The sequence below is a fragment of the Heteronotia binoei genome, chromosome 1, assembly GCF_032191835.1.
Source record: "Heteronotia binoei isolate CCM8104 ecotype False Entrance Well chromosome 1, APGP_CSIRO_Hbin_v1, whole genome shotgun sequence".
NCBI lineage: Eukaryota > Metazoa > Chordata > Lepidosauria > Squamata > Gekkonidae > Heteronotia > Heteronotia binoei.
In genome coordinates, this window is record NC_083223.1 from 233,506,329 (window position 1) to 233,522,539 (window position 16,211).

The window sequence follows — 16,211 nt, forward strand, 5'->3', positions numbered from 1 at the left end:
CTAAAACCACAAGATCCTTTAAGCCTATACGCTTTATTGATACTTGAGTTGTTTTGTTTTTATATTTCACAATGCATTCCACAGACTTAGTTCAATACAGCTTAAACTGCAAGTGTATACATTTTCATTTGTAATTTCTTGCATTAATTATGTTCGAAATTTCCAAACAACATTTGCAGCATCGGGGCACAACTCGCTGATCCATGCACAGCCACTGAGGATTCCTAGCACAGTGGAAAACAAGCATGCTAGGTATACCTTGCTCTACCTGCAAGGATCTTGGGATCACACCTTCAAAAATTCCTTCCACACATTCAGAGTTTGAGAGAGACTGTAAACTTGTTTACTCAAAATAGACTAAAGGAAGTTTGTGCAGCAAAGGTTATGGCAGAAATTGTGTTGTAATGTGCAGAGAGGTTCTTCTATTTATTTAATAGGTGCTAGTGTTTTCTGAAGATTTAAGCTTTACATACCATAGAGCTAAAAAAAACCAAGTTCAATTTTCTTGATATTTCAAGCACTGTGGAGGAGCTGGACATCCTAAGCTGCTGTGAAACACTATATATATATATATGTATATAATTTTTTTTTATATTGGCAATTGATAAAACAGTAAAATTAAAAAGCACAATACAGCTACACTCGATACCAAAAGGGCAAGACTTCTGAAGCTTGCTTCAATGGCATATTCTTCTAAACAGCTCATTTTAGAAAATCTGCACTCAACGATCTACACAGACCAGAGACTGTGCAAAATGGGAAGTGTTCTCCCTACACTCCACCTGCACCAGGATCTCTCAAAATGCAGCAAAATACCTCGGCCAAAGCATAAAATGTACAGCTCTCCAAACTGTTATGTTAACCAATGCTGCACATGGGAGATGCAAAGAGGATTAAGTGGAAATCCATACACAGCAGCTTACAATACTTATGATGAACACACATGGCAGTCAAGAACAGGTTATTTTTCTTTCCTTGAAACACTGCATGGCTAAAAAATAAAGATCTGTTGAAACCGCACTGCAATGTCAAGGTTTCGCTATGCCCTGACCCTCCCCACATAAACCGAATGAATAATGCCTCCCACCCCGCTTAAAAGATGAACTCCTATTTAATTAAAAGTTGCTTCAGGCTTTTCATTCAGTTTTGCGCTTCAGTCCAGGGATTTTTTCTTGGATCCTGTAAATGACAACGAGAAAAGCTATTTTAATGTACATTTATTTATTTATTTATTTACTTATTTATTTTCTATCCTGCCCTCTCTGCAAGCAGACTCAGGGCAGCTAACAATCAGTTGAAAACACAATTTGAGGTTACAATTAAAAAAACAAAATTAAAATACATTCTTGGTGCTACTCAGAAATTTTTGGTATAGGCGGGATCACAACTTTCTTTCTTCAACAGTCCATTCTTTTTTTGACAGTGATCCTATGGTGGTTATAGTTCTTCATTAGTGATGTTGCTCAGCAGTGTAGAGTGGCAGTCCTCTCCCAGAGATGTGCAAGAAAGAATTTACTACCCATCAGAATAGGAAGAGTTGGGAAGAGCAATGGCCAACTTGTCCAATGCCCACCAGCTTCCAGAGACCAATCAAGGGCAAATCAGAAGGACAAAGCAAGGAAACATCCCGCTGGAAAGATCCAACTTCATCCTGCTGGAAAGTGCTTGCAAGTCCAGGCCAAAGGCATTTATTCAGTTTAGAGACACTGTTTCTTCCTGATACAGCAACCAGCATGAACCAAGCCCATCCATAGGATGGGAGCTTTGGAAGTTACAAGGGAATCAGTAATTTGAATGTCCTTTGTTTGCACTTCCTAATGGGTGAAGTGCACAAGTCTGATAGGCAAGGGATGGTTCATCGTTATTTGGTACACTTTTCCTGCCTACCCTCAAAGATGATCAGGGGACTCCTAACATGTTCCTCCTCCTAAGAACCCTCTGAGGTAAGTTAGGCTGAGAGAGTGACTGAACCAAGGTCACCAGACAATTTATGGTACAGAGGAGATTTGAACTTGGATTTCCCACATCTGATCCCAACATTATAACCACTACACCATGCTGGTAGAAGTTGCTACTTCAGCTACGATCTATTAGGCACAAAAATAAAAGATTACTTCTTGTTCAATGCTACCTCAAACCCTGCAGAAGCAAGTCTGGTAAGACATAAGTCCATCAGCTCTAAAGTCACCTAGGCTGTCAGTATCATAGTAATTCAAGCCCTTCATCTCTTCCCAGTAAATCTGGACTTTCAGCAACTACAAAAGGCTTGAGCTGCAGGTGCTGCTTTTACAGCTTGATGAATCTGGCCATCTCTGTGTCACCCCACTCTCCAAGCATATTTCATATTACCTTCAAATTACTTTATGTAAATTATTTTATGCAGAGCAACTGATCCATGAATCCAAATACTCACTACATTCCAAATCAATTCTGGAAAAAAAATTCAATTCATTTCTACCAAAACTTTTTTGCCCGACCTGGATAGCTCAGGCAATCCCAATTTCGTCAGATTTCAGAAGCTAAGAAGGCCCGACCCTGGCAAATACCTGGATGGAAGACCTCCTTGGAATACCAGGGGTAGGAGACAGAGGCAGGCTATAACAAGCCACTTCTCTGAACATCCTCCATGACCCAATAGGGATTGCCAGAAGTCGCCATGACTTTCAGACATGCGCGTGTGCACCAACAGGGATTGCCAGAAGTCGCCATGATTTCCAGACATGTGCACACACACACACACAAACCCCTCTATTTTTCATCAGATACTTTCACTGTATAAGGTGTTTCTTTCTTTGAGTCAGTGTTCTTTCACTAAAGTAAAGAAGTGATTTATGTTACATTATCTTACATTACAGGTTATCATACTCACTTCGTCACAGCATCTTTGACATTCTTGTTCACAAGTCCCAGATAATGGTCAATTTGAACCTGAAAAGAAATGAATATTCAGATTTACAGTTATAGTTAAAATTTGGCATGTATCAAAAGTTATATTCCAGCTGCAATGCATTTTAAGCACTAGTTAATGCTGCAAAGATGGGTTCATGTCCAAACAGAATGTTTTACACTGCATAGTGCAAGAGAACAATGTATGTCAGAGAGAATCTGATTCTCTAAAATTAAATGCTTCCTTCCATATTAGTATCCCCAAGCATTAATACCATATGTCCATAGAGAAGGGAGGGTGGAACTCTGAACAGTCTTTCCAGCAGGTGGGGAGGGGGCACATATTTGTGTCTGAGTTTAGCATACTATACTGCACTGGTGCTATAAAGGTTTTTAAAGTTAATTTTCAGTATTTTGTGCAAAATTATTTACATTCATTGTCTTGTAACTGTTGCACTTTCTTGTGAAAGAAAAATGTAAAATAAATTTGAAGTCACTGCCATTACAGTTTAACAAAAACTGGGGAGTAAAGGCAGACGTATCACATAAGAACAGCCCTGCTGGATCAGACCAATGGTCCATCTAGTCCAGCACTCTAAATCACACAGCAGCCAACCAGTTCCTCTGGACAGCCAACAACAGGGTATAGAAGTTGAGGCCTTCCCCTGATGTTGGCTCCTGGCTCTGTGATTCAGGGGATTAGTGCCTCTGAATATTGAGTTTCCCTCAGTAGTTCTAGCACTACTTTCTGTTCAATTAGCAGCTATGCAAGTTTGCTAGTGCATTATCTGAGACTATCCATGGTGCCCCAACAGTTTGCAGTGTCTTTTAAAAAGGTAATTTAGTGGGACAGGTACAAAGGGAGATACTCTTAGGTCTTATAGTCCTGATCAGTATCTGAAACCCGCAATAGCTATGCAGAACTACAGAACAGGAAGAAAGATGGGCTTTAATTCAATAGAGGACTTCCACAGATGGGAGGGGATATTATTCCCCTCATTTCCCCACGGCTGCTGCAGATCTCTAACTCCCCGCTCATGCTGCTCCTGGGTGTTGCCTGGTCCCGCAGGAGCAGCGCTGGGGCATTCTGGGCTACAGCAAGGAGAAGGAGACAAAGAAATCACACTCAACAGAACTAAATTCCTTCAATCTGTGGAAATTACTGATGGATCCAAGCCCACAGCATTCTCCACCCTTCATTCATGTTTTTTTTTCTTACTATTGGAACCAATTGCACCCAATTTTTGCCAGAATGTGACTGATCAAGTTACCCTACATACTCACCTGGTGTTTTTCATAAATAACTGGAATACTGAAGAGCGAAATCACAGCTAGATGAGGAGGGGGGAAACACATCAGATATCAGTCTACAGATATTCAGAGACACTAAAAGACCTAATACTAGTTTTTACAACCCATATAAAGAAATATGTCTTAAAGCAGTTAAAAAAGAACTACTTAGCTAGTACAAGTGAATGTTAGAACATAAGAGAAGCCGTGTTGGATCAGTCCATCCATGTCCAACACTCTGTGTCACACAGTGGCCAAAAAACCCAGGTGCCATCAGGTGGTCCACCAGGGAGGCCAGGAACTTAGAAGCCCTCCCACTGTTGTCCCGCCCCCACAAGCACCAAGAATACAGAGCATCACTGCCCCAGACAGAGAGTTCTATCTATACCCTGTGGCTAATAGCCACTAATGGACCTCTGCTCCATATGTTTATCCAATCCCCCTTGAAACTGTCTATGCTTGTAGCTGCCACCACCTCCTCTGGCAGTGAATTCCATGTGTTAATCACTCCTTGAGTGAAGAAGTACTTCCTTTTAACCGTTCTAACCCGACTGCTCAGCAATTTCATTGAATGTCCACAAGTTATTGTATTGTGAGAAAGGGAGAAAAGTACTTCTTTCTCTACCTTCTCTATGCATTATCTTGTGAACTTCTATCACGTCACTCCTCAGTCATCGTTTCTCCAAGCTAAAGAGCTCCAAGCACTTTAAGCTTTCTTCATCGGGAAAGTATCCCAACCTTTTAATCATTCTAGTTGCTCTTTTCTGCACTGTTTCCTGTGCTATAATATCTTTTTTGATGTGTGGTGACCAGAATTGTACACAGCAAAGTCCCTGCACTGTGTATCCAGGTCCACAAACAGAAGTAGCATTTCCAGTCACATGGAGGGGGATTGTAAGATGATGGTTGCCAGCTGTTTAAGATCTAGGCTGAGCTTCAGTTTCCCTCCTGTTTCAGGTTCTTAAAGCCTTGGAGCAAACCAAAGCTAGCTCTGGCTTCTGGGCAAGCCAAATAGTTCTCGGCCTCAGCCTGTGGCCTTGAAGGACCCTCTCAGTGTATCCCAGAGCAGACCAGGATGTTTAGTGTACTTTTTGTGTTCTTGTTCATTTAAATTTGAAGTGGCTTGTCATTGTTGTTATTTGTTTGGGGTCTTTTGTAAGCCATTTTGGTCCACATTAGGAAGAAAAGAGGGATAGAAATGTCTGAAATAAATTACAGAAACTGCTGCAGCAGCAAGGCAAGCTGTGAGCTAAAGTGAAAGGGGCACTGGACAAGTCAACCCTTCCTGTGCAGTGGGCCACCATCTGTATTGTGCAATCCTATAAGAACACCAATCTAGCATTAATGACTATGAACAGCTCCAGAACTGCTGATATACCACTGGCATTACAAAGAACCTCTGAACTAATGATGAGTACAAAGATACACTTTTGAAATTCCAGCAAAGTGCCCCATCCTCTACCAGGCTCCATTCATTCTTCCCCGAAATAAACCTCCTACATGAAAACCAGGCTTTGAGATACAAGAAGCTTGCAGAAGAGGAGCATATTCTTCCCAGATGAGTTAAGGGACAGAGAAGCATGGCTTTTTCTTCCCCTATCTCCAGTTTGGTCCCCCTTAACATGAGGGAAGCCATGGAAATGTGGACAAACTACAGAAGGTCCTAGTCTTCCCTCCAGGTCACCTCAGTCCTTCCCAAACCAAACCCTGAACTCTAATTTTGAGGAACTCTTGTCTCAAACCAGGCCTCCTCATCCAGCAGCAAAACTAAACTTTCAGTAGGATACCACTTCCAGACGGCTCTGCTACTGTCTGTAGGTACCAATCTTGGTCACGTTTGCCTGAATTTAAACACACTGTCCCTTTGTTTGAATTGAGAGCAAGATGTCATATGTCTTCTGTCTTTTTTCCATCCCTTTTGTCTTCATGTTTTCCCCAGCACAGCAATATAGTTTTAGCAAGCTGAATTTCTTGTACTTTTCTTCCAAGTTCCTATAGTCTTTCACTGCATTTGTTTACCTGCTCAGAGGCTTCAACATAATACTGGCTTTGTAAAAGAACCCTTTAAAAAGACCTTGCCTTTAATTGCTTCTGCATGATTTTAAGACGGTAAAGGATTTGACTGAGGAAAACAGAAAAGAACTTACCCAGTATCATTAATGTCAGCCCATTGAACAAGGCACCAACATAGGTGAACACCCACATCAACAGAGCAAACTGAAAGAACAACAGAGCTGAGTGAGGGTACAGGCATTGGAACATTCAGCTGAAAGCTAGTTTTAATGGTTTGTTTCTGGTATTGACAATTTTATCATTTTGTCAAAAGGTGCCGCAATCAGGACTGGAAATCTGGAAAGGCAGAATAAAAATCTCCTAAATAAATGGACTTAAGCATGCCTGACAAGTTGCTGTGTATAGCCCTGCTCACACTTTTCGTTCCTGGCTGCTGGTGGGGGGAGGGGAGGCATGGAGACTCCCCATGCATCGGGATCCATTGCACTGAAAACCATTCTAAAGTGTTAGACAAAAGTGAAACATCCACCAGGATACCACTTTTGGCATCACCCCTGTGGCAACTGCCATGCAGGTAGCAAGTCTTAACAGCATTCATTAACATGACTCGCCTGAAGGTAGAATGGAAAGAAAGTGACAAAACGGCAACCCTCCAGCCTCTGTATGTCAGAGATAATTATAGCCAAGAAGACTGGTAACGGGATCCACAGCCCTTTGCAGAGAGGTCCTTGGTCTGAATTCAGGCCAGGTCAAGGATGACTCAAGGATCCCAGTATTTCAGGACTGCTCTGCCTCCCTGAGGTTCAAGAATCCACTTCCAGCTAAGCAGATTCAAGGCGGGAATGACCTCTGTGCCCTCTGCAGTTGAATTCAAGTCTCACACTTGCTGCTTTGGGAAGATCACCATCAGAAATTCCTACCAGTTCAACACTCACATGGCAAATGTTTCATTGCCCTTCCCAGAGAACGTGCCAGTATGCATCAAGGTAGGGCATAACCTCCAAAGCTGCATTTACTGCCATGAGGCAAACACCTGTTCAGAATTGGTGTTATCAGGTACATCATTACAGAAAATATAAAAATTCAGGATTTACACCCCCATTAGCCTGATCATCTAATGCTCACCCCCCCCCCTCTTTATCCTGCACTTCAAAGAAGGGACAAAAAGTGCCTTAAAAGGACACATTTAAACCATAATATCTACAGCTTTGCTCCCTCTTTCCGCTACTCTTCTCAAACCTCAAATCTGTGCTGCAAGAGCAAAAGAAGTTATTGTGTGATGGTGAGCAGATGACCAATGAGGCAGCAAGCTGGGTCCCCATGGCACAGCATTAGTGCCAAGGATGTACCCAGGGATGCTTTAGGCCTCAAATGGGAGGCAAAAGCTCTGCAGAGCCTCCCACTCAGAGACCTGTGACAAATGCCTTAAGAGGGCTGGTTTTTTGGTGCCACGACATGCACAGCTGCCTCACACCAACTCAGACCTTTTGTCCAACCAGCCTACTGGCTCACCCGAATCTCAGCAGAGGACTAGCCAAGATCCTTTTAATGCAAGAAGCTAGGGATTGAGCCCAGACCCTCAGCATGCAAAGAATGTGCTCTGGGAGTGCCAATCAACTTCTTCCCCTCTCATCTAAGGAGTCATCAGCTCTTTACTTTCAAAGTATTAAAAATTCTCATGTTTTCCGAAAGCAAGTTTTTACCTCCAAACTTAAAACATTAACAGCATGAAACTAACAAAAAAGGTCAACCTTGTTAGGAACTAGATCACACCCTAGAGGAGATGAAGATGCAGGCTCTGTAGATGGCACCCTGCTAGCTCAAAGACCAGCCAACTGCTCCAAAAGAGCTGTGCCAGGCTGCTCTTATCAAGAAAGAGGGAAATGCTGACTCACCAGCTTGTGTGATCAGGCTGCCGCTTTCTGCTGCTAGACCTTATGTAAAATATTCAGCAAAGAATTTGGGAGGAGGGGAAAGGGCTCTCAAAACAAAGTCACAGAGGGAGTTTGCTCAATTGTAAATGAAACAGAAGGGTCATCTCATGACTACTGAGAGGGGGGGAGCATGCAGTCACAAGAAAGCCTAGCTAAGAGAATGACAAGGAAGGTGGTGGTGGTGGCTTTCCAAGGCACATAAGCACTCTTAGCCTCAGATTTTAGGAATACAAAACAAAAACTAGAAAGGGCTTGTGTGCCAGGCTAGTGCAAGCTGGAAAGTGCCACACTTTAAAGAAATTACCTTGCTTATTGTTTTCAAAGGACAATACACAAATACACAGCTCTACTAAACAGAACCCTGAGAGCATACAGGCACCATTAAGAGTCAGATGCTGAGAGCAGTGTTTCCCAGCCTATGGCATCTGCAGTTTTAATGATTTGTGAATGCTGCATTTTTCTCAAGTGGATGTCTGCCCCAAGTAAATTTAAACTTTTGGGTCCCCACACCATACACCTGGCTTAGAGTATCTGGTGTACTCTCAGCCTGTGTTTCAAATGCTTCTGAGGCGTAAGTTTGCCTTTTCCTCAAAACAGAGAGAACTCTGTTTCCTCTGACTCATGGTGTATTACATTGTTAAATACCTCACATGTTACAGCAAGAAAAATCAGTCCCTGCTCCGGAAGCAGCATACATGACTAGCGTGAACAGATACACACCAGACACAGGGCTGTAGACAGCATCACTGTTGCAGCAATCTTCTGGTCCATCCCAGAATTGGCATTACACTGTTCAGACATGACTCCCTCCAAACCTTTCAGAAGGCATCACATGGCTTTTGTTATGACCTAGCTTTGTTTCAGAAATACCTGAATTTAACTGACAGAAAGGATCCTTCACCTGGGGATGATGACCTGGGAAAGGACTGTGCTTATAACACTTTTTGTTCTTCACAGCCACTAGGTTATATTTCCCAATTTGTCTTCCACTGACTATCTACTTAGTCAACTAAAATTAATTCTAAATATGACAACTGCCCTATATTTCCACCCTGCTCTCAGTCTTCCAAGGGCCCTGAGGTTTCTGTTTGGTGGCAGAGATACATTCGATCAACTACTAGTTTTTATACTTGTGACAGGAGGCAACTACCTTCTACAACCCAATACAAACTCCACCCATTATCACCGTGTCCATTCAGACCGCTCTAGCTTTCCACACAAAGTGTGGCCATGCTGGCTTGAGATCATGGCCTACATAATTTTTTCTCCTCCACCCTTCTTTATCCAACATCTATTTAGATGAAATGTGTTGGAAAACCTGAAAGACTGCCAATTGCTATGCTAACTATTTGCTTTTAATAAAATTTACTGGATGGCGTTTTTTGTCAGATTTTGCTTTAGCCTAAAACAGCCACTTGCAGTATCATCCTTTTTTTTTTTTTTTAAAGAGGCAGCAGCAATATGAAAAATCCTCATAAAATAGAGCTAGTCATACAAGAAAGCCAATTCATCAGGGAGGTTTGGGTATGTGAATACATGAGATAACAGGTATTTGGAATCTGCAGCTCTCTAACAGTCAAGCCACAAAGAGCTCCCATTTTCCCCATGTCAGTCCAGTGTGAGAAAGAGACATTCAAGTGGGAGGGAGCCAGACTAGGCTCACTCAGCCACAAGGTTCTCCCATGCTGAACCCACTAAATGGAAAAGCCCCAGGGAAGCAGTTTCCACCTCACTGCAATAACCCATAATAAGTCGAGTTTGCAGATCACACCCAAAGTGGCTCTCATTCTATTTTGCAACAGAAATCAATTCTAGCAAAACCTACTGTTGACTTCTTAACACAGTCTGAAAACACTACAGACAGAACAACAGAGCTTCACGATACTTAACAAACAGATTTAATGTGGTTTTAGCTTCTGTGGACTAGAGCTCACATCCTCAGATGCAAGGCTAGACCACAAAAGCTTTATACCCCCATAAAACTATTAACCTTTTGGGTTGTTTTTGCTATAATAAACCAACATAGCTCTGCTCCTCTCTCTAATTAGACTGTACACATGGCATTTAAAGAAATGCTTAGAAAGAAACACCTAAGATTAGCCTCATCTGTGAAAAGTATCTAAAACACCCAAAAGCTCATGGTTTTTCCATTCTGAGAAAGCAATGTACAATATACATTGCATATAAACAAATGTGAGATCGACAGGGTCCAAGACACTCTTGTTGCTTAGCAAAATACAAGTGTGACACCTTCCTTTTCCAGCAGTTCAGTAACATCAGCAAGACCTCTGGTCCTCATAGACAGGGATGCAGGGTTGGTTATAATGCCAAGTCTGGCAGAGTTCAGCACAGATGGAAGCCAAATCATCCTGCCAGCTGATACAGCTTTCCAGGCAGCTGTTGAATAATCCTCCAGGGTGTGGGATTGGCACTCTCTGGTCCACTGGGACTATTCTACTCCCTTTGCCTAGATGATACAGCAACTGGCATTTTAGATATAACTAACAGGGACACACTCATAAGCAAAATTTTTATATGAATCTATAGTGTACTTAAGTTTCGAATACTCCATACAGTTCTCGTTCCCTCGTCTCAAAAAAACCCCTAAAACCTGAAAAGGAACAGAAAAGTGCAACTCAAATGATCAATGTTTGGAGCACCTGCCCTGTAGTAGGAAATTCCAAACATTTACCTTCTTCCAATGTGTTTTATTAACACCTCTACTGGAAATTTTCCATTGCTTTTTTTTTTGTAGAAAAAGCTCAGCAGGAACTTGTTTGTATATCAGGCCACACTCCCTGACGCCAAACTAGCCGGAACTGCATCCCTGCTCAAAAAAAGCCCTATTCCATTGTATTTAAAGAGCACATTCTTTGTGTATCTTTGTGTGTTACATACTGGGAAAGAGGATCCAGCAAAGTAAGCTAAGATTCTGGCTTGGTCCTGATGAAGAACCTTCATCAAATACATCAAGCCGGGGAGTCTAAATTTCACCACTCTCTACTCACCCCAACCAGTAAGCTGCAACTGCATTGTCAATAAAACAAAACAGACATCAGTTAATCATTATGCAAGAGTGTCAGGCAATGTATGAGCCTCTCTGATAACACAGCTAATCCACAAAACTCTAATACAAGAAAAATAGGTCAGAACCAGAACTGATCAAGGCTATGGAAATTCTTGAAATTTTTTTTTATATTTTTGAAAGTTTTATATATATCATCTATCTACAATTTGGTTTTAAAAACCCAAATCTTTTTGTTGCTGGTTCCACAAAGATTACATTTGTCCTGCGACAGACGCCAGTGGTATGCAGCAAGGCCCTGCATATCAAACAGCCAGTCTGGACAAACCGCAGTGTGCAAAGCAACTTCTTACCAGACATCTACATACATAATAATTGCACAGAGTTTATGCATCGGTGCACACATACAAGACCAAATCATACAGACTGACTGCCAGATTGATGCGGAATAATCAAGTAGGATTAAAAAAAAATATCCAAAAGGCCTTAACAAGTGTTATGACTGGTACCTGGCAGATTCACCTGCAGGACAGGCATAACCCGCCCCCCCCCTTCAGCAAGACAAGGCAGCATAATTTTGCTTCCTCCTCCTTCTCTGTAAAAAGGCCTTGCAAGCCTTCCTTGTACTCTACCACTACTTTAGTTTATAATATGTATTTTTTTTACTGTACTGCATTTACTGATGCACAAATTCCCAAATCCCATGTTTCTGGACCACATAATGTCTTTAGAGGAAAATGACCTCTGAAGCAGCAAATCTAATACATCACAACTGAGAACTACAGTCAGGAGTACCTCACCATTCATTCTGCTATTTAGAGAAGTCCAAACTACCCTGTCAATCAACATTTCCCCTAAAGCCAGCATAAGTTTTATTATTTATTTATTCGATTTATATCCCGCCCTCCCCACCGAGGCAGGCTCAGGGCGGCTTACAACATAAAATTCAAAACAATAAGGTTAATAAATATTAAAATACATTGAATAATTTACAACAGTTAAAACAAGAAAACAATCTAACAGTGCGATGCCTTTTCCCTTGCCCACCCTGTGACTTTTGTTTCCAATCCACCAGATGGCCTCTTATGGCAACCTGGTTGTTGTGTATCTCCCCAAGCTCCCCACTGCTAACCCTGTCATCATCAACAATTGTTATAATCCACAAAGACTGAAAGGAAGTATCTTACCTTCAGAGAATCCACCAAGTCGTCCACTAAAAAGAGGCGCCTGAGCTCCTTAATTGTGTTGTTGAAGTGACCAAGCACAACATGGCTATATTTCTGAACAAGCTCTTCGGACACAGCAACATCTTTTTTCAAGTAAGCCCTAGAAGAGGAAATGTGCTATCTGTAAGACTCTTGGCATCCAGAGCTTTTCAAGCTCTCCAAGTTCTCAGTCAAAGCACAATGAAAATGAATGGTGAGGTCACAGTGGCCTAATACTGTGCAGACAAACAAGAGCTGGGCTTCTTCTGAAGTATTCCTAGCATTCAAACAGAAACACCTGGAAGCGTAGTGGCTTCTCTTTCCAAGAATGGGTCATAAAGCTGTTCTAATGCCGCTCAGAAGGCTCTCCTCTAGAAAAATGTCGGAACATCATCATCATCTGCTCTCTTGCACTCCCAAAAAACCTGAGCCATGCCACATCCCATAGTATCAGCTTTCAACGCTGCACTTTCATTCCGCTAGCCACTTATCATCCCCCTCCAAACATCATCAACATGGGGAAGTGGCATGTGTGAAGATCTGCTATGGCCAAGAACATTAAACTCCCAAGTTGCAAAATGCAAATCCCTTTCTGGTTTTAAGACACAAATGAAACTTGCTCACTTCCAAATTTTTCTCCCTTACTAGATTTGGGTGTTTTTTAAAAAGCAAAACAAAAACCCTTTCCCAGTATTGGTCTAGGAGTTACTAAAATTGTTTGGAAGCCATGTAAACCAATTTCCAGCTCTACCGCTTTGAACAGTTTTCAAATGTTCTTGGTAAGAATGACACAGGAAAAAACTAACATCATGTTCCATTATATCTGTCCCTTGTTGTTTTTACAAGAAAGATCTCCCTCTGAAAAAACCCACCATAATGGGTTTTTTTATGTCAGCACAGTAATTTTTACTTTGTGATCCTACCTTTGTTCACTGGCATTTAAACAGGGTTGTGGGCTTTCCAGGTTAAGAGCATGCGTGGTTTGAAAGACAGGGCCCCTATACCATATGCATTTTCGAATTTTGAGGAAAAGTAGGTGCCACAACAAAATGGCTGCCAAAGGGACAGGGCCAATCACATAAAGTTGAGAGGTGCCATGCCAAGCATTCCTCCAATAACAAATGGACATTCCTTGAAGACAGGGCATTCCTTGAAAAAGCACTGAGGCAGCAGAAGAAAGGCAAGCATAGGTTCTTTGCTTTGGGAAGCTACTGTTTATTTTCAGTTTTCAGAGAAATGGGATGCTTATTCCCTGAGTGGCTATATGGACAAGTTACTATGTCCACAAACATATGGAAGTCCTTCTGAGACTAAACAGAGACACACATCTGTGTTAACACCCATCTGGAACAAGCTCAGAACTTTGTATGTCAGTCAGCTGATAAGGAGTGATCTGATTGTCCCTGGTTATGTGCGTGTGTGTTCCCCACCCCATTCCACTCAAGACCCTTCAGGTTTTATTCTCAAGAACTATGTGAGTACCAGGAAACACATAGGCAGGAACAATGTTGGAAATCACTGCTCTAAAGAGTTCACAGCATAGAAATAGTATTTATTTATTATTTGGACTTTTAGTTTGCCTTTCCCCGCAAGCAGGGCTCAGGGCAGCTTACATCAGAATAAAAACACAATTGAAATTAAATCAAATCACCAATATAAAAAAACTACAGTTCCAATAAAAACACAGTTCCAAGGTGGCGAGTAATTTTAGCTAAAAACTGAAACTCCCAAGCCTCTAAAATAGCAGGTAAAGTAGGGGGGAACCTGAGAGCACCAGACTGCTTGCTGTCCTGTTGCTGTCAGAACATCTCTGCCTTGCAGGCCCCACAGAAACATACGGTAATACATCCTGCAGAGCACAGATGTTCTCCAACACAGAGTTCTACCAGGCAGGGGCCAGGACTGAGAAGGCCCTGGTCAAGGACAGTCAGAACTCTCTCAGGCTGAGGACCACCAGTAGATTTTTAATACCTGAGTATAACACTCTATTGAGAGAAGCAGTCCCGGAAGTATGTAGATCAGGGAAGGGGGCCACAGAAGTCTGCATGACAATAATCAAAAGATGTACTACTGAAGGACAAAGGACAGTCTGAAAGTGACAGGCAGACAGGCATGGCTCAGGCAGAACTGTGGCATGTACAACAGGAATGGGTTGAGTCAATTTCAACTGACTCCACAAGGAATCACTGGGAAAGAAAGGCCTACCTAAATTAACCTAGAAGTCTTAAGCAAGCCATTCCTTCTCAGCAACAAGTTCAACCCAATCCTGGAGTATGCTGGCCTTGCAGAGTTGTCAGAGGCAGGGCAAACTGTCAGCATTTACTGTTCTTCAGTATTACAAGTGAGCCTATAACTACAGTTATAAAGCATACATTCTAGGAATTAAGATCCACCAATCTGAGACCTACTTCTGAATACAATTAAAGAATTTTGGATGTCGGAAGCAAAAATTCAGTAACTGATAATTTTGAATTTGCCTGCTTACAATTACAATGGGAATCCAGCATTACTCATTTTTATATCAAATCTGGAGGAATTTGGAAGAATTTAATATATTTTTCAGCAAAAAAGAAGAGATCTACTTTTCTTCCTGCGCCTAAAAGAGGAACCTTGAAAGGCTTAAGCTTGCGGTTACAAGGTTAGTCTAAGACAAACTCTAAGAACTTACTCAACCAGTTTCTTTTTTTTAAAGTACTAAAAAAAAGTTTACAATTTATCCTTGGAAAAAAATGGGTGCCCAAAAAAGCTAAACATGCAAATACTAATGCAGAGCCCTTCAGGTGGGCAGTGGAGTGGCCATGAACACGTATCAATCCTGGAGGTGCAAACTGCAAGTTGCTACAACTCACACACAGCCCCACATGGAGGCATTGATTTCAGCAAGAAATGCTACTTAGTCTCATCATCACACATGTTCCCTTTTCAATTACAAGGGGCTGTTGTACCGATGGCCCATATTCTGCTTCCAAGTGATTCCTCTTCAGCTATGGGAAATCTGACAAAGAAACACAACTATGAAAAACTTACTACGGGTTGGAGCCCAGCTATCATCTCTGCTGATAAAAGGGGGTTCATGATGTTCACCAATTCCCTCCTCCTGCAGTCCACCCCAAACTCCCTCCATGCTTCCGCTGGAGTCTCTACTTTCCCAGAAGCAGAATTTCAGGAGGCATTTGGGGGGGAAGCAGGAGGGAGCAGGTGGAGAAGTCATACAATGCTGATGGAAATCTTTCTATCAGCAGAGATTTGGGGGTGAGATCCAAGCTTCACCTTCAAGGCAAATGTTTTAAAAAGTGGCTTACCCAACCATGCAGCAAATAAAAAACCAAAAGCCCACCACAACCCTTCATCTCTGCAACAGAAGTTACAGGAAAGAGAAAAGACTTACCTAAATGGATGGCCTTCATCAGACTTCTGGATTGCTTGGATAACTCCCTTGTATATCCTAAAGCTGATGGTCATCGACAGAAGGCCCAAGGCAATGTAAGCAACCACACTCACAATACTGAATACCGTTAAAGAAAGCAGCAGGAACAAGCTGGCACCGAACACCACACCAGTCTTCTTAATGTCTCGCCAGTAAAGGAGATCAACAACTGGAGAGATTTAAAGGAAGAGAGATCAGAGGGCATGGTCCTAGTACTAGGACACAGCAATATCACATGACCTGTGCCATCAAAAATAGTAAATTGTCCTAGGTTTTTAAAACTACAAGTGTTTTAGAGGGTTCCCACCCACACCCAACACACACACACTTTATAGCTTATACACACACACACGTATATGCATGTGGCTATACAAAAAGAATAGGTTACATCATGCTTCAGCTATCAAAGTCAACGAAAATTTAATTCAAGG

The 16,211-nt window shown here is 41.9% G+C and overlaps 1 protein-coding gene across 3 annotated transcripts in view; it reads right to left on the reverse strand.

Annotated features, from left to right (window-relative positions):
• Positions 1 to 14: 14 nt before the first annotated feature.
• Positions 15 to 16,211, reverse strand: part of RTN4 (reticulon 4) — a 39,970-nt gene continuing 23,773 nt past the window's right edge. For all 3 annotated transcript variants that reach the window (XM_060249282.1, XM_060249266.1, XM_060249274.1), the window contains 6 exons: positions 15,742 to 15,949; positions 12,336 to 12,474; positions 6,324 to 6,393; positions 4,171 to 4,217; positions 2,870 to 2,928; positions 15 to 1,179 (listed from right to left, as the gene is read on the reverse strand). In XM_060249282.1, coding sequence (XP_060105265.1) covers positions 1,137 to 1,179; positions 2,870 to 2,928; positions 4,171 to 4,217; positions 6,324 to 6,393; positions 12,336 to 12,474; positions 15,742 to 15,949 — 566 coding nt within the window. In that variant the 3' untranslated portion in view covers positions 15 to 1,136. The remainder of the gene's footprint in view (positions 1,180 to 2,869; positions 2,929 to 4,170; positions 4,218 to 6,323; positions 6,394 to 12,335; positions 12,475 to 15,741; positions 15,950 to 16,211) is intronic.